Source organism: Engystomops pustulosus, chromosome 1, assembly GCF_040894005.1.
Source record: "Engystomops pustulosus chromosome 1, aEngPut4.maternal, whole genome shotgun sequence".
In the NCBI taxonomy this organism is placed as follows: Eukaryota; Metazoa; Chordata; class Amphibia; order Anura; family Leptodactylidae; genus Engystomops; species Engystomops pustulosus.
Genome location: NC_092411.1, coordinates 251,669,664 through 251,692,650, shown reverse-complemented (window position 1 = coordinate 251,692,650; position 22,987 = coordinate 251,669,664). Strand labels below are relative to the sequence as shown.

Genomic DNA, 22,987 nt, shown 5'->3' with positions numbered 1-22,987 from the left:
AGGATTATAGGTTTAGAAAGTGACCTAATTGCACTAGCAAAATACAATTTTAAGCATTACTCACCTTACCAACTCCTACCCGATGTCATTCTGATGAATACATGTGCGACGCTGGTCTATACTTCCTGGATTTCTCTTGACCAACAGGAATTGGCCAGTGGACAGTTTACTGCCATTCATGTGTCTTATGATAGGAAAGTGGAAAGTATCAGGGACCTGGTAAACATCAGAATGGTAGAAATTTGGGATTGTTGAGGTGAGTGATTCATTTTATTTTTTTAACCTATTTTGCTCCTTTAAAAAAAAATCCCACTGAATACCCTTTTTATGGCTGCCGTTGTAGAGACAGAGGTTGATATATCTATTTTCCAATGTGCTTTATTGTGCTACAGGTGCCGCAGCACATTGACCAATTTCGGAAAAATTGAACCCTATTGTGCCCATGCTAATACATACATTATAATGGTAATATAATTATCCTGTATCCTTTCATGCCTAATTGACACAAATTCTTGGCGAGACCTCGGTGTCAGGTGTTTACACGTTATAACAATTTCTCATTTTGAAGGGTACAAATGTCTGGATTTCTAAGAAATTTCTCATTCATTAGAGAAACAAAATAAGCGGTTGAGTTTTCACTCATTATCATATAAGCCATCTGCTATCATGTACTGGATATGCTCCAAGGAGGTTTATGAAGTACACTTGCAGGACAGGTGCTAATTATACTAGATTACAAAAAATGTATTGCACAGTCAGAGCAAATATCTTACAAGCAAATGTTACGGGAGGTCAAAAAAGTGATTATTAAAGTATTCATTAGAATGTCATTAAAAAAAGAGCAGTTCTGCACTATGCAGCTGGTACTGAATCATTATTCAATGCCACATATTCTTATTTTACTTTGATATAGCAGGAATGTAGAATGAACCAGAAGCAGCCAAATGTTACTCATATTCATTTTCAGCATTTTATACCGGATATGTAAATCGGAAAATAAATTACTGTTTCATTTAAAGGGACCTGTCAGGATGATTTTGAACACTAAACCACCCCACAGGTCCTTTACAGTCCCAAATCCCCCATTGGTTTTTCCCTGCTTGTCCATAAAAAAAGAAACTTATATACTTACCTCAGTCCGGAGCTCTTGGCATGTGTGCAGTAATTCAATGAAGCCGATGTAATACACTTTGGCTGCATTATATATGTGTAATGAAGCCGAGGTGTACTACTCCTGCCTCACTGAATCACTGTGCAGGCATGGGGAGTATCAGAGATAAGTTTGATCTGCTTTATCAGACTCATCTCTAGGTAAGTATAAAGGTTTATTTTTTTCATTTATAGCGGCCATAGAGAGAACTCTAATAGGAAGATTTAGAACACGATACTACAGGCCCACAATGATCTGTAGTTGGTTTAGTGTCCCAAATGGCCCTGAATAGTTCTCTTTAAAATTTCCCATTAAGGACCACTTTTCCAGGATAGGGGACAACTGTCTGAATGCTGATGGAGACAGCTGTATTTAAGGGTTATTGTAAAACATGATAGAACCTCTTTAAATTGCATAGTTTGTGTCGGTCCTTACCACTTCGGTCACTTTCACACTGCAAAAAAGTATCAGAAAGTACTGTATATTTCTTTAGTTCCTACTTTAAGTGATGTGAAGTGGTACTATAGTGTCACATGTTTAAAGTGCTCAGCTGTAATTGGCTATCACTAGGTGTGTCATTAGAAGTAGAAGAAGGTGCATTTTTCAATGAAAAACAACTACAAGGTACCAATCCTTGTCAAACCAATCCAAATCAAACCGAGCCGACTTATCTATCAGCCATCAGTGGTGTACAGAGAAGAATACAAACTTTATTTTATATAACTTTATTTAACTTTATATAACTTTGTATAACTTTATGCAAACTGATTGAAGCAAACAGGAATATTTTTCGTCAATAAAGTAAATGATAAGGTTTATTGTTATCATCTGCACTAATGATTTAGACATTTTCTTAAAATCTTAGTTACACTTTAAGTTAGGGATAATTGAATTGAGAGCTCATGTCCCCTTCCAATATTTCTTCATATCACTATCTGTATCATTGGTATACCTTTCTCTTAGTTCCATTGCAGGTACAAGCCTGAATATAGTTTAAAGCAATACTTTACATTCAGAATTTATTAAGTCCCTTTGTACATCATAGTAAATAAGTTTTTAATTGCTGCGTTGCTTTGAATAGTTTATTTGTATACAGCTTCTGTAGGGACCAAACTTTTATGTAGACTGAACCTACTGTCAAACTTTTTTCCCTCTGTCCTCTAATACCATATGCATATTAGTACGCAGTAGGCCACAACAATAAAATCAATCAGAATTTTATAATTAACTGCTGTAAACATAGAACGATGCACAATTTTTAATTACGGTATTTTTTTTTTTTAATTCCTCAAATTTTCTCTCTCTCTCTATATATTTATATATATATAAAACAAGAATTATAATATCACTGCATTAATGAAAGTGTTATGTGTTTCCAGGTAATATTGGCCAAAAAGTAAGGTCTATGTTGTCATCTTATTTCTGTCTTTCCATAAAAACCCAGTTTGTGACCCACATCCCATGCAGAAGGTCCTTGACAAGGTTCTGATCAGACGAAGTATAGATCAGGCCCATAGGCAGAAGAACAGGGATGCAACTATCAGGTATCTGGAAATATAATATTCACTGTATAAATAATATCACATGTTTGCCAAATTACCTTACTTAAAACAGTCTTTTTTTCATGTCATTATAATTCCTGCAGAAAGTCTGCAAAATGTTGAGACTCAAAAGAGGTTTTGTTAAATATCCTAAATATAGATATTTTTTTTAAGAAAACTGGAAGAGGCCAAAGAACATTTGAGGAAAGAGCTTAAGAATCTGGAAGCACAGAATGAGTTCTTTGGAAATGGTATGTCATTACCAATTATAGTAGGCAGCTATGTACTGTTTCCTCATATGTCAATCAGTGCACATGGACACAGGACTACTATTGCCAAATATGGCCAGAAGCCAGGGAAAAGAGCAACCAGATCAGGGAAATGTGACAATGTTCATTAGTATATGGCTGACTTCTGCAGACCCTTACACAGGACAAGGTATTCTATGAAAACTGAAGCATTAATACAGCAGAATATTATGACTATTGTAGGGCCTGACATTCAGTATATTTCCGTTCAATGCTTCATCCTCTCAATATCAGGAAGAAGCAACATATTCAATCTTTCATAGTCATAATATAAGGACATTGATAGAAGAATATGAGATCTGTAACACCATATTCGTACATGGAGCTAGAATATGATGAACAAATCTGCAAAAATGACATGTTTTACAGATTTGATTTAAAACTGGAAAATGGAAAGTGGAAAACTATAATAATAGCTATTAGTTGAAAATCCATAGGGTTCAATCCAAACACTTGATGATTTGTAGGTTCCTTACTATTCTGCAAACAGTAATGTGTTTAACAAGTGACTGTAAGGGCTCATGTACATTGCTGGTTTACAGCTTCACGTTGTGTTTGTACAGTACATCCATATTCCTTATACAAGGACCAATGGTAGAGGTTAACCACACATTTTAACTAAGTTTCCGGGACAAATTTTGATAAAAGTTGTTTTATTGCAACACTAATTTTGACTTTTTACAGTTTCGAGTCACAAATAATGACTGGTAAATTAATACAAACCTGACATATATGTAAATAAATTGCCAATGTAGTATGGCATTAAAATGGAGATTATTTTCTTTACTAATATATGATGTGACATTTGCTGTGTTATGTTATTATTGTTTATTGACCATGGTTTGAGAGATAAATAGAGGTATATTTAAGAGGGTGATCTAAACCATGAAAAAGATTCAAACAATCCAGCACTTTTTTAATGAAAAAAAGCCACGATGAAGAGTTTTTTTTTACTCAAAACGCGTAGCTGTTTATGGATACCACTATGTGCTGATCGATTTTATATGATGATTTAATAAAGAAGCAAGAATTTTTTCATAAAAAAGTGCTGGATCGTTTGAATCTTTTTCATTGTCTGCAAAAACCTGCAACAAGACGGTGTATCTTTTTGCACTTTCAAGAGCACAGGGAGGATCACCAAATGCTCCCAGGTGTAAGGATTTCCTTCAAAACACACTTGCCGCATGGACTTTGCTTTTGTGATCTAAACCATGTCTAGGTTTATTCTCTTCTACACCGTTGAGTAATAAGGGTTCAGCACACATTGCTTCTCTATTGAAGGTTAATAAGCTGTGTCTGTCCTTGCCTTAGAGATATTTACAAGGTCTTGTACACCTCGCCACGCCAAGTGGGAGTAAAGGGTTGTGATGGGTGGTACACCCGGGGGCAGTGTGGGCCACCGCACCGGTGGCAGTGTAGGCCACCAGGGGACTCCTCAATTCTACGCCAAGAACATAGAACTACCAAAGGGTGAAGCTGTCCACCAGATACATCAGAAGACCAGAGCCACCTAATGTAACCGGAGAGAGGCAGGGGGAACACAATATGCCGGGGTGCCATGCATCAGTGTATGATAAACAACCCCACATGTCAAACCATCAGGGAGTGAGCACCACCAATGAAAACAGGTTCTCATAAGAGTGCCATAGCTTTAAAGTGTGCAAGAACTTCTGCTCTGTCTGCCCTGTTTCCATACAGAGCCCTTTTTTGCATGCCTATGCAGCCCACATGATAGAGCGAGTTTGGGTGATAAAGTGACTGACTGACCCATCAGTGCCATTTAGGCAGAAAATACCTGGTTGCAAAAGCTGATCCCTACGCAATCCCACCACACATGCAGCATTGCCCTACTATTGCTCTTTCATTTCCATCAAGTGCCTAAAACAAGGTCAGAGTGGGTGAACCGGCACTGGGTACCACCACATCAGGGTCTTGCAGTTTATTTCCTGTACAGCACAAGCAGTAGAGAACTTGTGGGGGAGTAGGAGTATATATTTGAGTACCTGTGACGTAAAGGTTACCCCGACTACATGCACATGCTTAGATGAATACTATAATGCTGTGGCTCATCCTAACAGTTCTTTAACCATCCAATTTTGGTGGGTCTTTTTTGCCAAAATTTAGCAAAATTTTAAAAATTTGAGGAATAAGCAAAGGGTGATCCCATTATCAGATTGCAACAAAATTTTACTACTTCCTTTATAATCCACTCTTCATTTTGGAAACCAAAGTAGAGAGCTAAATATGCAAAATAATATATAATTGTAGTATAAAGCTATCTTGTTATTTAGTAATTAAGGGTCGCATACAATCATAGGTCACCAAAATTGGATATTCATATTTATTACGTGGATGGGACTATATGACTCATGTTAACAGACCATTTCACTCACTTAAGAGAATAGGAAAACAATGGAGCGCACATGTGCTGATTCTCAACCATAATAAATGATAGACTGTACAAAGATTCCTAAGATATTTTACATATAAATTTGTCTGCTGTATAATTCTGTTGACTCTACTGATATAGAAGCGATCTGACAGATATGCGGCAAATGCTTGGCGTTAAGGGGTTTGCTACTTTCCGTGACACATCTTAGACATTGTCTCATGTTATTTTATGATGCTGAGTCACTAGGCATGGAGAAGAAGACTCTTTGATTTTGGATTTTTCACTCATAAGTTAGGAAAACTATGCCCCTTGCAATAGTCTGTCCTCAGGAATTAGTCTGAGAATTCCAACATGAAACAGCACGAGAGCAAGTGACCTATAAAGGTACAGCAGACAGGTCGATTGGAGGCAGATTAATAGCAGTCATTCTTGGTTAATAATAACCGCTTATTTTATTGTATGTCTTCTTTTATAGGGGGGAAGTCACGGGCTAGTGCACCTCTCATCAGGAAGCCTACCCCTAACCTCAGGTTGGTTATTTGTATTTACAGGGCTCACTGATAATATAAGAACTGACGAGAACAATAAAATTCTAAAAGAGAAATATTAAAATTCTGTACTGATTCATTTCTGCAGCCAGAAATACTGATTATGAACCTAAACTTTATATCTTCACAATCACAGCTTATCATACACCCTGTGGATAGGTCACACATGTCTGATTGCTAGGGGTCACACTGCTGGGGTCCTACTGATTATCAGAGCAGGGGTCACATTTCCACGGTTTACATGGAGTGATGGACACATATAGGCCTAATGCCTCATTCATAGCTTAAAGGACTGATAAAGATAGCTGAGCTCTGTACAGCGGTGATTGTAGAACAACCCCTTTAACAAGATTACACTACGGTGGAACCTTGGATTACGAGCATAATATGTTCCGGTATACAGGCAAGGTTTCCTACAGGAAATCATTGAAACTGAGATGATTGGTTCCACAATAACTGAGTGACATGGTTCACAAGCAGAATTTGTGCTCATAGTCCAAATTTCTCATATGCCAAAGCAAGTTTTCCCATAGGAAAACATTCAAATGTAGACAATTTGTTCAACACACCAAATTTAGTCATGTGTAGTACAACATCTAGAACCTTTATTTCTTCTACTTCTTCAGTCTTGTGTTATACAACAGAAGGTGCAGTAAAGTAGAGGGAGGTACAGTACAGCAGAGGGTGCAGTACAGTAGAGGGAGGTACAGTACAGTAGAGGGTGCAGTACAGTAGAGGGAGGTACAGTACAGTAGAGGGTGCAGTACAGTAGAGGGAGGTATAGTACAGTAGAGGGTGCAGTACAGTAGGGGGAGGTACAGTACAGTAGAGGGTGCAGTACAGTAGAGGAAGGTACAGTACAGTAGAGGGTGCAGTACAGTAGAGGGAGGTACAGTACAGTAGAGGGTGCAGTACAGTAGAGGGAGGTACAGTACAGTAGAGGGTGCAGTACAGTAGAGGGAGGTACAGTACAGTAGAGGGTGCAGTACAGTAGAGGGAGGTACAGTACAGTAGAGGGTGCAGTACAGTAGAGGGAGGTACAGTAGAGGGTGGGGAGGGCTCACATAATGCATGTATGATAAAATTTTGTTTCTAAACCAAGTTACAATCTTTGTAAAAAGCAAACGCCTGCAGACCAAGTTACTCGGAATCCAAGGTTCCGTTAAATGCCCCTTAGACCCCTTTAATATGTAACTGTATATCTGCACAGATGATTTGGTGCACTGACACTATAACAGTTTTTTGAATTATCTCAAGGAAACCTTTTATCACATAGAATCCAATCAATATCCCTCAACCCAAACCTGGACTTTAACCAGAAGTTCGGCATACATGCTCACCCATGCTGGTAATGGCCATGATGAGTGCTGGTACATATAGCTGGTGCCAAAATTTGAAATGCCACTGCCAACGCCAGCAATGATAGCAAGTGTTCAATTCTCGACCAAACCCGAATACCATTAGGTCAGCTCATAACTTCCCAGGATCATAAGTATACTTTTTTATATAAACCATAGGGTGAATACAGATGAGCGTTATCAGTCTGTGAATCACCGACCTACAGTGGGTGGAACGGACAGACCGCAGTGCAGAGGAGGGGACTCCACGCATCATAGTGATATATGATGCAAGGAGTCGCTACTAATCCACTGTAAACATGATTATAATATTGCAATGGTGTTTAGCAGAGAAGCAAGAACTGCTTGTATCATTTATCAATATGATTTAGGGAGTCCCTTCCACGACACTGTGGTCAGTCTATAAAAAAATGATGAACCTGAACAACTCCTTTTAGCATGGAATCTGTTTTTACGTCCACACATAGTAATACTGAATATTATTTCCTCACCCTATATCCATTAGGTTGTACAGCTATATAACATGCATCACACACCGGCCATTATCATCGTACTGATCGTCCCTCAATAGACCCGTTTTATGCCTCCGATTATTCACAATACAATCCAGATGTCATTGAGTGTTGATTGTTACATGGGAGCAAAAAGAGTAATAGATGAGTGTAAAGGTTCATTTATAGATAGGAGTTGACAGATAGACGTGGCCTTCATTAGCCGCTGTAATCTGAAATAAAGCATGCATACACAAGGCTACAGAATGGTTGCCACTGTCATGTTTGTTGCTAAAATAGCTTTATACAATCCACTTTACATTCTGTGCAGAGGAAATGAGATGAGAAGATAGGCCTGGCTTACAAGAATTACATGCTGGAGTCTGTTAAGCTCTGGCCTTCTGCCAGGGCCCATTAGGCTACGTTCAACACTTTTAATAAAATACCAGAAGGATGCTCATTAATTTAAGCAGGGGCTCAGGTTATAAATCTTGTTGGCGTTCACATGCCGCATTTTTTCAGCTTGCCTTTATGAAGTCATTCATTTATGTCAGATGGTGTTTGGATGTGCTTTATCAGATGTATAGAACTACCCAAAATAAATACAAGATCCTCGTGATGAAAGAAAGGGGTTCACATTGTGGTTAATGAGATTTTATTTCTTCCTTCTGGAATACAGAAGAACCTTTTGACTTCTCTGAAATTTTTCTGTAAATGTTTCTTAGTCTTTATATTATTGACCCACATTCAATGAAACTGCTTTTAAAGGAAATCAAAATCCATCATGATAAACCAGGGGCTTTTACTCATAGATACAGCCACTGTGACTGTGGTAACCGTCTTATATTTGTTCCTTTATTCTTAAAGGAAACCTACCACTTGTAGTGGCAGGTTTCCGATGGCAATATCGGGCACCAGCTCAGGGTGAGCTGGTGCCGGAGCTTATTTTCGTTAGTGTTTTAAACTGCGGTATCGCGGTTTAAAACACTTTTTAAACTTTATAGCCGGCGCAGGCAGGTATGCGCTCGGCGCTTACCATGCGCGCGGCTCTCATTCACTTCCTATGTAGCCACGCGCACGGTAGGCGCCGAGCGCGTACCTGCCTGCGCCGGCTATAAAGTTTAAAAAGTGTTTTAAACCGCGATACCGCGGTTTAAAACACTAACGAAAATAAGCTCCGGCACCAGCTCACCCTGAGCTGGTGCCCCAGTATTTCCACCAGAAACCTGCCACTACAAGTGGTAGGTTTCCTTTAAATCAACTTTTAAAATGATGCTAATGAGTCAATAGGGCTCTGTGGGTGGGGGTGGGGTGTACGGCTACCACAGCCCCTCCGATCTGTAGCTTCACAGGTTGTTAAGGAGTACATCTCCCACTCCCCTCTGCTTCCACCCCATCCCTCTGCCTATGCACATTGTAGTAGCCAGTTAAGCCACAGCATGGTTAATGCCCACCAGAGCCCATAAGGCTAATTAGCATAGTTTTAGAAGATAAGTTTTAGAAGGAAGGAGGCCATGGATAACAAGTATAAGAAGATTACCATAGTAACGGTCAGGGCAGTTTCTAGGTAATTTGCTGTACAGGGTGCATCTCAAAGAATCCCCCCCCCTAGAGGTTTTTTAGCATAAACAGCCCCCCCACAAATTACATTATGCATGAATTATAGTGTATGCTGCACTATCCCACTAGGTTGTCTTAGACATTGCTCTCTCCAAATTAATTCGAACATATACAGTTCCCCCATTTTAATTAAAATGCACAGTGTCTTCCACATTATAGCATTGTCCATTGTGGAGTCCAATACATAAGTATGGTACTAGAACCAAGCTTCATACAGAAACACAGCACCTGGACCAATTCCTGGTCCCTGTATATTGAACCTCCCGAATTATTTTACTTATGTACAGAGCCCTCTCATTTACATGTATACAGTATCCCATTATTAATGTATAAATGCAGCCCCCCTTTTAATTCAGACTGTGCCCCTGTAATAAATATAGATACTGTGCCCCGTTTAATAAAGATAGATACTGTGCACCCTGTAGTAGCTATACTGTGCCCCTCTATTAGCATTATACTGTGTCCCCTCTATCAAATACCACCCTCCTTTTATTAGATGTATATATTGTGCCCCTCTCTATTAGATATATATATGTGATGATGCATCTTTATACATATCATTGATCACACGCTGTAAAACGCTAGCGCATCACCCCTGCAAGACAGGAGCGCTGCGCTGGTAACCAGAGGGGGAAAACAATCCACACAATGAATATTCACAACAACTGCTTAAAAACATGAGCCCCCCACAATTTATAGGTAAACAGCGCACTGTTTCCCCCCCATTATATAGGTATACAGGACACTGAAACCCCCTGAAAATATAGGTAGCCAGCACCATGCAGCCCCCCCAACAGTATATAGTTAGCCAGCACACTAAAGCCCCCCTCCCCCAGTATATAGGTAGCCAGCACAACGAAGCACCCCTTGCCCCCACCAGTATATATATAGCCATCACACTGTAGCCCCCTCCCCACTCATCATATAGCTAGCCAGTACACTAAAGTTCCCCTCCCCACCCAGTATATAGATAGCCAGCACAGTGAAGCGTCTCCACTGCAGGCCCCCTTCCCACTCAGTGTATAGGTAGCCAGCACAGTGAAGTCCCTACCCCAGTATATAGGTAGCCAGCATACTGCAGCCCCCCTTCCCTCCACAGTACATAGGTAGCCAGCACACTGCAGCCCCGCCAACAGTATATAGTTAGCCAGCACACTAAAGCCCCCCTTCCCCAGTATATAGGTATCCAGCACAGCGAAGCACCCCTTGCCCCCACCAGTGTATATATATATATATATAGCCAGCACACTGAAGCCCCCCTCCCCACTCATTATATAGCTAGCCAGTACACTAAAGTCCCCCTCCCCACCAAGTATATAGATAGCCAGCACACTGAAGCGTCTCCACTGCAGGCCCCCCTTCCCACTGAGTGTATAGGTAGCCAGCACAGTGAAGTCCCTACCCCAGTATATAGGTAGCCAGCATACTGCAGCCCCCCTTCCCTCCACAGTACATAGGTAGCCAGCACAAAATTTATAATAATAACATCATATTTATATAGCGCCATCATATTCCACAGCACTTTACAGATCATTTACATATATACAAACAAACGAGTCTGCAATGTATGAGGTTACACTGCAAATGTGTATAATTACACAAATACAACCCCCAGATAACCATAGGTCATTCATACACATCATAAAAGTAAAAAGAAGAAAATCTGTTTGTTTATTAACAGCTGAAAAATATATTTACTTTATGAAAACCTGCAAATTGTCATCACTATAAGCTGCTGCTGAATTATATCTACATTTTTTATTATATGTGTTTATATTATATATCAATCTTTTAATACCACCCATTGCGACAAAAGTAATTCCTGATGTTTTCCATTTGCACAACGTTCTCAAAAAATCTGAACATCCAGGAAACTTTAATACTCAGTCCCCAAACATCTGACCATGTTCTTTGTATTTACAAAAAAGACATAAAATTTCCATTGTTCTGTTTCTTTTTAGAAATAGAAATGAGAAGCCGAGTCCAGCTGGAACGGACCTTCTGAAAGGTTTAGCTATGGTATGTTGACATGTCTGATGTGACTGAAAAACACAGATATTATATTGGCAGATCATTTCGTTCTGTATTTTTTGCTACAGGATGATTCTTTCATGGATGAAGTAGTGGAAGAAATTATGAGCCCCAACCTATCACTACAACCTCAGAAAATGACTTCTGGGAAAAAGCGGTATCCTTCCTATATGTGTGTATGGATTGAATTGTGAATGGTGCAGATAAAACATTTTTAATGTCAGTAAGAAGCAAACTGGTCAAAATTGGGGACTGGAAATAATGTTTCTGTGCTGGACGCGGGATGAATACCAGTGGAGTGGTGCCCATTGGGCCCACTGACTTCTAATGGGGCCTGTCTGTGTCTACCATAGTGTCTTATAGTGCTGTAGAATCTGGGATGGAGGCAGCAGAAGAAACATCTGAGGTGAGCAGAACCCTACAGGGTATATATATAGTTACGCTTTAAGTTTTAATGTATACTCAAAGGTCCAGATTGTTTCACTATATAAGACCAAAAATAGAAGAAATACTAATAGGTTTCTTGGTGTACAAATTGGTTCTTTGCCAAAATATATTCCATATTCCAGCCTGGGAGAAATGAAGTATCGGATCTTGGGGTTTTCCCTGGGAAGACATTTAGGACATATCCACAGAATATGCGATAAATATCTGATTGTTGCAGTTCTTACCTCAGGGACATGAGCTTATCTCTGAAATGGAGCCATGATTCTGCACCGTATTCCCTCTAATGGCCTCCATTAGCTCCATTTGATCGTCATTGACATAATGTATATCCTCTAGATATGTCATAAATGTCTTCTGTTGGGAAACCTTTAAAAAAAACGACTATTTTTTCTTTGCCATCTTGTTTTATGTATGGTTATTACTATATGGTTATCAATGTGATATTATTAAATGGCACCACAGGAACATGTGCATACAGGTGCCCATGGTCCATTGTTTGTGGCCCTAGTGTCATTGGTGTATAAGGTCCACTCATGTGCTGATAATGGAAGAAAATACCAAAATAGGACCTGCATCAAAATGTGCGTCTCAGACCGAAGACTTATACACCGGGCAATGGAAACCATGTCCATGTGTGTGAGCTCTTTGAAATATATGGCGTTGCATAGCCCAAAAATTCACTTATGTGCATGTAGCCTAATACATATTATTGAATGGCACATCTAACTGCATATTATTTAACTTACATTTCCCTTAATTAACCTATCTTAAGACAAATGCAAAAAAGAAGGCTAGAAGCCATCAGGGATCATGCAGTTCTACTTCTCGGAGAGGAAATTATCCTTGAGGTTAGTATTCCTTGCTATTTCAAAAAATGAATATTACTTGATTTATACTTGATACTTGATAAACTCAATTTTAATTCTTACTCTTCATTTCAATAATATCTTATCAGAGCTCATATTCCCTAAGTCTGGGATTTGGCAAAATGTTGGAAGTTTATATTGAGGGAAAATGTTGTATCCAATAGGAGCTTGGTAACTTTTTTTTAAATGCAGGAATGTTGAAATATTTATATATAATTATTACTACAGCATATTGCTATTGCTTTATTGCTTTTTTCCCCATGCCTTTCCCTTCAACAGAGGTTGGAACTTCACTTCAGTAAAGCTCTGATGCTCCTCCCTAACAATCCCCAACACTATGATAAAACTATGGGCATGTAAAGAAGGCAGAACACCAAAGTTGGTGGAGCCTAGGACCCATCAGTGAAATTGATTCCAGGGGCTCACCTACTGCTACATGGAAATATTACTTGTACATTCTTAGGCCACATTTACACAATGCATTTTGATTGTATTTTGAAAGTCACAGAAATTGCATCTTAAAAGAAAGAAAAAGCAGATGTATTTTGAGGTGCAAATCTAAATGCTTGGCTTTAGTAAGTAGTAACATGTTTGGCCGTGTTAAAAAATGCAATTAAATCTAGAAATCATGGACTGCCTGTCTAGCATTAGATAGGAGCCCTTACTAAAAGCAATCTGTGCCTCTGCCAACTTATTGGGTCCCCTTAAATTGTCTCCCCATCTTATCTCTTATTGTGGCTCACCCGCTGCTTTTTTTCTTCCCAGGCTCGTTTCCTGAACTCGGCTCTGGTTTTCCGACAGTGCTGGCAGAAGCACGTCCATGCTCTCTGCCTGCATACAGGCAGATTGCGTGATGTCATCAGGCGGTGACACACCGCGTTGCAGTGTGCGCGCGCGTGACGAGGGCATAGGAGTGCCTCTGCCCGCACTGCCGGGAAGCCAGGTGCCAAGCTGAGAAGGCGAGCAGGGGGAGAAGAAGAGGCCAGGGGTGAGCACTTGAGTCAATAAGTTTGCCCAGTTTTTGGTGGCAAAAAAAGGTACCTTGGCTTATACTCAGGTCGGCTTATTCTCGAGTATATATACGGGATGTTCTCAATACACATGTACAGAAGAGCCATTTCAGAACTTTGGAAGGTCCTCCAAAGATCCTGAAATCACAGATTGAAAGCAGGAAGAAGAGACACATCCTCCATCCCCCCAAGAAGCTTCATTCTAGTACCATGTGTAAGAAATGAATTCCAGACTTGTATGGCCTATAATATTCAAACAACCCAGGGTCTGTGGCAGTCTTAATCCACCCTAATACAGAAGAAGGCTATGGCGCAATTCTACACCAGGTCAGACTGGCCACCGGGATTTATCAGGGGGTCCAAGCCTTTTTAAAGACCCGGCACGGGTTTGTGGGTACCATAGAAGGCTGTTGCACTTAGAATTTAATTTTTAAATAATAACTTGCCATGACAAATGAGGCACAGGGTGGCGTTAATGTGGCAAGCTTTTCAGGTTGATGAGAAAGTTGCAAAAGAAAGTCACTCTAGCCATTATGCGCCACTTTTTGCGCCAAATCTAGAAGTAAAACTAAGATCAAAAACTCAATATTACAGAATGGTACATTATTGAAGGACACTGCTAGGTTTTCCTTTTTTCGTCATATGACTAATTTGTGTTAAGAATGTCTCAGAAATGCAAAGAGCATACAGATAATGAAGGAATATGTAAAACATGGAGTACAGATATCTCTGACCGCTCTGACTTTCTGCATGGTCTTGAAGGCACATTGCTCCAAATACAAATAACTTGGCTTTAGACATATCAGTTTCTACATAAAACTCAGCAACAAATACAAATTCATAAATCACAGATTTGGATTATTTCCTAGAAAGTTGTGCTATTAAACGTGTAATTCAATGGTTTACTCTAGAATAAAGAAGACATAAAGTCTGAAGGGCATGTTACATAACATATTAATAGTAATGCAAACCTGATTATGTTATCATGTAAGTGCTGGACTATATGATGTGCCAACATATACATGAAATAAAATAAGACCCCGTATCGAGTGTTGAGCCCAACTAGAAAACCGCAGAACACTGAAACAAAGAAGATGCATAATTTTTACAATTTGGAAGGAAATTAAGTTCATCCTGCTCTAGGATGGTTTGCAGAGTAGGAAACATCTCTGAGCCCAATTAAAATTACGGATATGTAAGCTTTATCTGCCCCTTCAACAAGATACTTTAGCTTAGAAGGGGAAAATTAAGTTTCTCCTAAAAGTGGAATAATTTCTCTCCATGTTGTGAGGATGGGAATTGCTGGTTTTGCCTTTTGGAGGTTTTCCGAAGCCAAAACATTGCTTTCCTAAGTACTTTGGATATGTAATTATTATTGGATAAGTGGGTGTAAAATACCCAGAAAGCCTACTGATCAGCTAATAGCGGTGTGGCTAGAAGCACTGCTCAAAGCTGGGCAAAGAAGCAGACTTGTTGACAATGACAGAGCCAAGCCTGCAGTAACCATAAGCAGCCTCAACATAAAGGATGTGCTCCCAGCTCCATCCAGTGTGTGCCAACACTTCTATCTTATGATGTTAGGGAAATTCCATAAATATAGCTTGTTCTTATCATAAAAAAATTAACCCCTTTGCACACCACAACATGCTATTGTGGTGCTGAGGGGCAATTGTGGTGCTGAGGGGCTGTATGGAGAGAGCCTACATGCTGAGCTCTCTCCATACAAAGAGGTGTTAGCTGACACCCACCTGTAACTGCCACGGTCAGTGCTGGCACCGATCACAGCAGTTAGCATGTTAAGTGCTGCAATAGAACCAGACCACAGTACTTAACAGCAATACTAATGGGCGGTGCCATCTTGGATGGCTGAGCGACGCTTCCCTTGACATCATCAGAGGGTGCCGTCAGTTGCAATGGCAGCCTACAGCTTCATAGAGACATCACCATCGATAGTGATCTCTAATAGCCTGCAGATCAGCAGTAAAATTGCTATATAGTGCAATGCGCTAGTAATGCAGTAAATAGTTTGCGTGATCAGACCCTCCACGGTTAAAGTACACTAAGGGGTCTGAAATAATAGTAATATAAACGTTTTTTATTTTTGTTTTAATTTTTTATCACACCCCCTTTCTCTAAAAAATAAATAAACAGAAAAAAACAATAAACATGATTTTTGTACAAAGGATTTTAATTTGTTTAAATCTACTAACACCTAATAAAGCCTTCATAAATTTTGTATCCCTGTGATCATACCAGCCCAAAGAATAAAGAGGAGGTGTCATGTGTGTCATGCCCACAGGGGCCTTTGCTAGTATTCCTGGAAAATCCCTTTAGTGTTTCTATTATAGGAATGTTTCTTAACTGTGAGCAGACTCGAGACCTAGAGTTTAGATTCAGAGTGTTCTGTAAAGTCAAGAATGGAAGCACAAAGGCCTTGGGTGAGGAAGTTTTGAGACCCTGCCTGTTGGATGTTTCATTGCAAAATGATCAACCTGCACTAATCAAATGAGTCCTAAAAGGAAGAAACTGATTTGTCCTAAAATAAGAAACCTTGGATACCAGGTACCTAGATGTTTATATCCATTATGGAGTGAGGCTGCGGATTGCAGTTGGATATGGCATGACCTCGTAGCCCTGCGTTACTCACAGTAATTGAAAACTTAACCCAAGGTAAAGGGTCAACAGGTCCACTTATTGAAAAGATTGTGGGACAGGTACCTCCCAGGCCTAAACTTTTCTTTCTATGTTTTTGGCAATTGTCTTTGCAATCCAAACATCATTTCTTTTATCGTATTTTGTTTCTGTTTTATTGGATCGTTCAGCGGTTACAAATGTGGAATTCTTAGTCCGTCTACTGACCTTCAAAGCTATGTTTGGACGAGTTAGGAGGTGAAACAATAATGACGTAGCAAAGAAGAAATGAACTGGATCGGGGCAGTATTGTGTTTTGGAAGGTGACCATGAGAACTGCCGCATTTCTAGGCTTGCTCATAATGATCAATGGAAACGTTAAGCCACCAGCTCTGAGTCTACTTTGCAGAATAAAGGGGTTGAATAGCTCCTCAGAAAGGAGACCTCATAAATCTGTAGCCGTAAGCTAAATATGCTTAAAAAGGTTTCTGATCTAAGCTTTCCTATGAAACATTGAATCCTGTAATACCTTTGTTTAGACAGGAAATACACGCCTGAGCTTTACGAGGCTGCGTGGGGAGCCTGTGCCGGCCTTTATTTACTTTGTGCTAGATAACAGCAGAGCAATTCCATTTCATTATGATATCCTATGCATGAGCCCAAACATCCATCTTACTGGTTAATTATGGCTTATGGACGAGGATAAGATACCTATGGAGTTAATGGAACTAACAAAGGCATGTATTAAAGTGTAGTTTGTGTGATGGTAAGGTGGAATAATAGGTAATATCTTATGGGAAAAGCTTTACCTTTGCGCTGCCCGTAATATGGCGACATATCATGTGGTGTCTCCGTACATGGGCAATGGTGGCGTGGGAGAAAATGATTTGCCAGAAATAGAAAACCATAAGATAGTTATAGGAACGCTCCGGAGACTCATTATTGATTTAGATATTAAACTACAAGGTCACCATTTATGTGTCTTTCCTATACTTTGTAGGGTGATTATGCATGTGGGCGCCTAGGAGCATTCTTCGCAGTCTGTCTCACTTTACTGTAAAGCTGATATCGCTGTTGGCGCCATTCTTGTTCCGCCAAAGGCTATTATTCCTGATCTCGCAATAAACATGCACATCCTTAGCCAAGTGTGTTGGACTTGTTCATGGTGAGAGCGGATTAAGCTGCTGGACACCTATTTAACACTTGATCATTTTATTCCTCAGCATTTGCTTCATTTGGAAAAGTCAGGACACCCCTATATGCATTAGACTGTAAGATACTCCGGCAAAAATCATCAGAGCTCGCTTACTTTTATTTAACAAGTGCAGGATCGGTTTTCAATAGGTCATTTATTAAGAGCTGAAAACAGGTTCTACATTGCTTATTTGTGGACAATGGGAGTTGTAAATGGGAGAGGCAGAGCTTTAGGCTTCTGACTCCATGTTCTCTGTTGGACTGGCCCCTCACGGACGTGATTGATACAAGAAAAATAGACTGGGGCTTATTTACTAAGGGTCCCGCAGATTGCACTTTCGTTGGATTTTAGAAGTCTTTGGGATATGTGCTGCTGGGACAGGTATTTAACTGGGGATTGTATAGCACGCAATCAGATTTAGGTGCAGCAGCGCTGGCTTCCATGCGACAGAAAATGGTGGGGCGGGCCGTCGGACGATCCGACTGATTCGGACTGAGCGTGGGATTTAATATTCAAATTGTGTCGCAACTAGTGCACTTACATACACCAGGAAGAAGATGTTGAACTCCGACGGACCTGAGCGGGGAAGCGACAGATGCCGGAAATTGGGCACACGATCTTAGTGAATCGCGCCAGAGTGCATAATCGTCGTACACTCTGTATTTTGGGAACTCTGTCGGCCGGGTAAGTAAATGTGTTTGTTGGATTTCATGAGACAAGCACAATGCAGAAATGAGTTGCAATGAGTTCTTGCTTGCCGATCATCATACCGTTTGGTGTTGTCGGTTTGTGTGGAGGCAGGGACTCCACTATTTCACTATGATGCACGGACTCCCGTACCTGGCACTGTTTGGTACTGGTTCAAGAAATCCGGCTAGCCTATGGTCCGTTTTTCACAGACCAAAAATGGTTGTTCACTGCACGCCCTAATATCCGTCCAAAACAGCAGGGGCGGGTGTCACCCCCCTCATGGTCATATACAAATGGCCTATCATGAGGACAGGCAATCCATAAGAATTTCTCTCCTTTAGGTAGGCAAGTGTGTTGTTGTTTTTCGGCAATGGTAAATACTTTATAACTATCTGGCTCTTGATCGGTCTAAGAATAGTTCACTATCACATTATACTAAACTGACCAACCCGTGTCTGACTTCTTATTCACATTAGTGCAGTATTTAAAACATGTCTAGAGTTGTTACAACAGCAATAGACAACATAAGGGTTGCTAAGACTAAAAGCAGAGCACTGTTACCCTGTTGTTATAGACTCTTTTCTACCGGACTAATAAATCACTCCTTTAAGCTATTTTTAATATGACATTGGGCTTATTATATCTCATTCATTTATACAGACTTGCAGAATAAGATTTTTGGTGACCTGCCATCCAGGACGCTCTCTAACCCGCAGTTACATTGTGAATAATATACTAAAGGTGTTACCGCTGAAATAACAACTAAATTCTGAATCTGTGGTTTTATTGGCTGCCTGATATGTCAAAAGCAAAAGTATAGGGTGATTGAGAAAAGAAGTAACCAAATAACATAGCTACAAAAAACACAATGTTGAAATTATTTCTATGGACTTGAGGTCCAGCTGTCATAATGAAAATGTAGTGTAATCAGCACACAGCATGTTATAGAGCAGGAGGAGCTGACTAGACTATACATGAGTCAGATTTATCAGGGCTTCTGCACCAGTGTTGTGGTGTAGTTCTGTAGTTGGAACAATTCCTAGTGTACAACCACGCCAAGTGGGCGTACACAGGCTTGAAGGGGGTCGCGTCCATCAGCAAGTGGGCCGGCCTGGAAAGTACCTACCCTGTGACTGTGTACTACCTACAGCCTGCACCCATTAAAATGCAGGCTATAGCACAATTCTACACCACGCAGGACCTGGCAGATATGGCAAATATGATAAATCTCCCCCAAAGCATCCATGTTGCCTTCTGATAGGACACCATGTACAATCTGCTCAGCTCCTCCTGCTCTATAATATGCTGCCTGCAGATAGGACACTATGTATGTCTGCTCAGCCCCTCCTGCTCAATAAGATGCTGCCCGCTGATAGGAAACTATGTACAATCAGCCCAGATCCTCCTGCTCTATAACATGCTGCTTGCAGATAGGACACTATGTACATCTGCTCACCTCCTCCTGCTCTATATCATGCTGCCTGCTGATAAGAAACTATGTACAATCTGCTCAGCTCCTCCTGCTCTATAACATGCTGCCTGCTGATAAGAAACTATGTACAATCTGCTCAGCTCCTCCTGCTCTAAAACATGCTGCCTGCTGAGAGGAAACTATGTACAATATGCTGAGCCCCCCCTGCTCTATAACATGCTGCCTGCCGAGAAGAAACTATATACAATCTGCTCAGCTCATCCTGCTCTATAACATGCTGCCTGCAGATTTGAACGTATTTTCATGGTGAAAGGTTTGCATTATAGGAAAGTGTGTGAATTTGTTACAAGCTGCACCCATATTAATAGATCTCCATCCTATTATTCAATAAATTAATTTTAAAGGCCTATTGGTAAAATTTAGTGGTACACACAGCGCAATGACAGCAATCAGATTCAATGACAGAATGTATGGTGCATTAGCCATAGATGACAAGCTGCAGCGTCTCCTGGGTCCTGCCGTTGGCTGCACCAAGTTGAATATGAAGAAAAATAACCAGGTGTGGCGATGCGCTGCCTTCAAGGAACAGATTCCATTATTAATAGTAAGACGTGCTTTATTTCGGATGTGCAATCAGTCCTGATTACACCTTCAAAATAAAGTACATCTGACCACTAATACTGTTGCTAGAAAGCAGCGCGTCGCCACACCTGTTACAGTATATGCATTTGTAACCTTTGCAAAGTGGGGCAAATGTTTGACAAAAATAATTATTTTGAAATTGGTGAATGGATTTTTTTTTTAAATTTTATACATTTTTTTACAAATATCTAATTAGGCCATATCATAAAAATGCAAGTTCAAATATTTATTTTTACTATTCACATAAATTAATCGAGGAGTATCCCACAATGAGCGATAGAACAGCCAAAATAGGTTGACTATTCCTGACATGTGTAGGTTGCTACACAGCTTTGCTCTATAGACTGAGACAGAGGAGCAGAGTCAACTCATTATTATTGAAGTCTGTGATGGAATGGGCTATTCCGCTGCATAAAAGTACACACATAAATAATACTTTCTTATTATCTCACCTGCTACTCCCTGGGATGAAAACAGTAATAGGTTTAATTGAGTTTCTTTCTTCGGGGGTCGTTATTTCGTGACCAAAGTAGAACGTGTCTGGGGCTGTGCCCTAGTTATACAATTTGTACAGTAGTTAATAGCCAGATGCCTTGCGGCCATATACAGTGCTGCGTGGGTTGCCTGGCTCATGCCACCGAATACCTGCCATGTTATATAATGAAATAATATCCTAAGGCAGTGGTGGCGAACCTATGGCACGGGTGCCAGAGGTGGCACTCAGAGCCCTTTCTGTGGGCACCCAGGCCATCACCCAGCACAAAGGTCAACATTCAGGAATCAAGACCTGAATCAAGGAGGTGTGGACAGAGCTTGATTATCATTGTAGCCTCTTCTCCGGACCCATGATTCATCCTGTTAAGAGGACTTTAGAGGGAAACTATAATAACAATCCAAATTTCTCCTTCTTTCTCTTGTATTGGTGTCATCAGGGCGCCAATAAGTTTGAAACCTGTGAATTACTTTAAATTGGCATTTGGCACTCTGTGAAAAATATGTGGCCTTTGCTTGTAGTTTTGGCACTCAGTCCCTAAAAGGTTCGCCATCACTGTCCTAAGGGATAAGAGCCGGAATGAAAAACCCTGCTGACTTGGCAGGATCAGAGGTTGAAAAAGATCATATTGGAGCTATGGAAAAACTCTCCACTGTTTCCTGATATGCATTTCTTACCTGTATGGAACATAAAAATGTGCCTATATCAGAGAGTAATTTACAAAAGTTCTTACATTCATCTTAAATTCTTAATAATAACATTTTTAAGTGGCTTTACACAAATGTCCATTATAAACATAAATGGTAGTAAAAGTTCAAAGAGACAAACAAATTCAAATATTTTTTTTAATGCAAAAAAGTTTTGTAAAAATCACACATTCCCAGTAAAAGTAAAAGATTCAAGTAAAGGTTTTTTTTCAATCTCCTCAGTGAATGTTTTTTCTATAAAGAAGCCGGATCTAGCCTGTATATTCCTAGACACAAACTCATTAATAGCAGTTTTATTAGTTTGTGTTGTATAAATAGAAACAAATGTTTCCATCATATTTATTCGTTGTCTAGTTTCTAGTAACTCACTCAGATAATACTAGGAACTGCTCAGCAATTTAAGGACCTTTCCAAATTTTGGATGTTTCACAATCCCAGAAATATTCACTTAAAATGTATTAGAGTTTTAGGAATTTGAACAAAATAAGTCTAATCATGCAGGGTGCTCCAGATTCAGGATTTCTGGCGCTCGTTCACAGAGTGCACCAACTTTTTTTTGATGCACCTTTAATGTAGGGCTGGCGACACAATTCTTGGGACTTTGCATGATAAATCTGGCGCGCGGTCCTACTGAGCACCACAACACCCTTTTCAATGTAGAAATGACAAAACAGTTGTGTACGACAAAAATTTTTTGCACTTCTTAAATACCTGTGCAAGAACTTGCAAAGTCCACCAGAAATCTGGCCCAACTTAGTAAATGTGGGCGTTAAAAAGGGTGTTATCCCTGGAGCGCTCCGGTATTGAAACTTTGACCCCTATACAGGGATCTGTACTTTGCTCTGGAGAGTTCCCAAGGTCGTTACCCGGTGCGTGACACCGAGGCAAGCAAATAGTCAGCAATGGTCTAGTCAGGGCAGAACCTGCGGCAAAGTAACAGAATCTGATAAAAGGCAGAGGGTCGAGGCAAGCAGCAGATTAGGATCATGGTCAGAGAGCGGAGCTCAGGTCAAACATAGGAAATCTAAAGCACAGAGACATTGCACATCTAGGAACACACAGGAACCTTGTATTACCAGTGATGTGTGACCATGATCATGTTGGCATCATGAGGGGTGTAACTTTGAGAGGCAGGGTAGCAGACTTCTGATTGAGGCCCCCTTCCCACTCAAAAAATATGCATTTGTGAACACTCCCACATGTGAGTTACAATCACACATTAATATAGCATATACACACACATACAGTGCCATATACAGACGTACAACATATATACACACACCATACACTGTATACACATACAGTATATATAACATATATACATCATATATGTTATATACACACAATGCTGTACAATCTGCAGAATAATATGTATAAAATGGTGCACATCCTCCATTTTTTTAGTGCGTCAGATCTGATGCCTGGGCCCCCTGAC

General features: G+C 40.2%; 1 protein-coding gene across 4 annotated transcripts in view; it reads left to right on the top strand.

The window, feature by feature from the left end:
• LOC140110307 (uncharacterized) overlaps positions 1-22,987 on the top strand; it is a 50,966-nt gene that overhangs the window by 8,659 nt on the left and 19,320 nt on the right. For 2 of the 4 annotated variants that reach the window (XM_072132182.1, XM_072132260.1), the window contains 6 exons: positions 2,589-2,694; positions 2,866-2,942; positions 5,867-5,921; positions 11,370-11,427; positions 11,508-11,596; positions 12,659-12,734. In XM_072132182.1, the coding sequence (XP_071988283.1) occupies positions 2,589-2,694; positions 2,866-2,942; positions 5,867-5,921; positions 11,370-11,427; positions 11,508-11,596; positions 12,659-12,734 (461 nt within the window). Of the gene's footprint in view, positions 1-2,588; positions 2,695-2,865; positions 2,943-5,866; positions 5,922-11,369; positions 11,428-11,507; positions 11,597-12,658; positions 12,735-13,031; positions 13,269-22,987 lie in introns of those variants that run through there. The other 2 variants (XM_072132249.1, XM_072132222.1) reach the window with 2 other exon arrangements.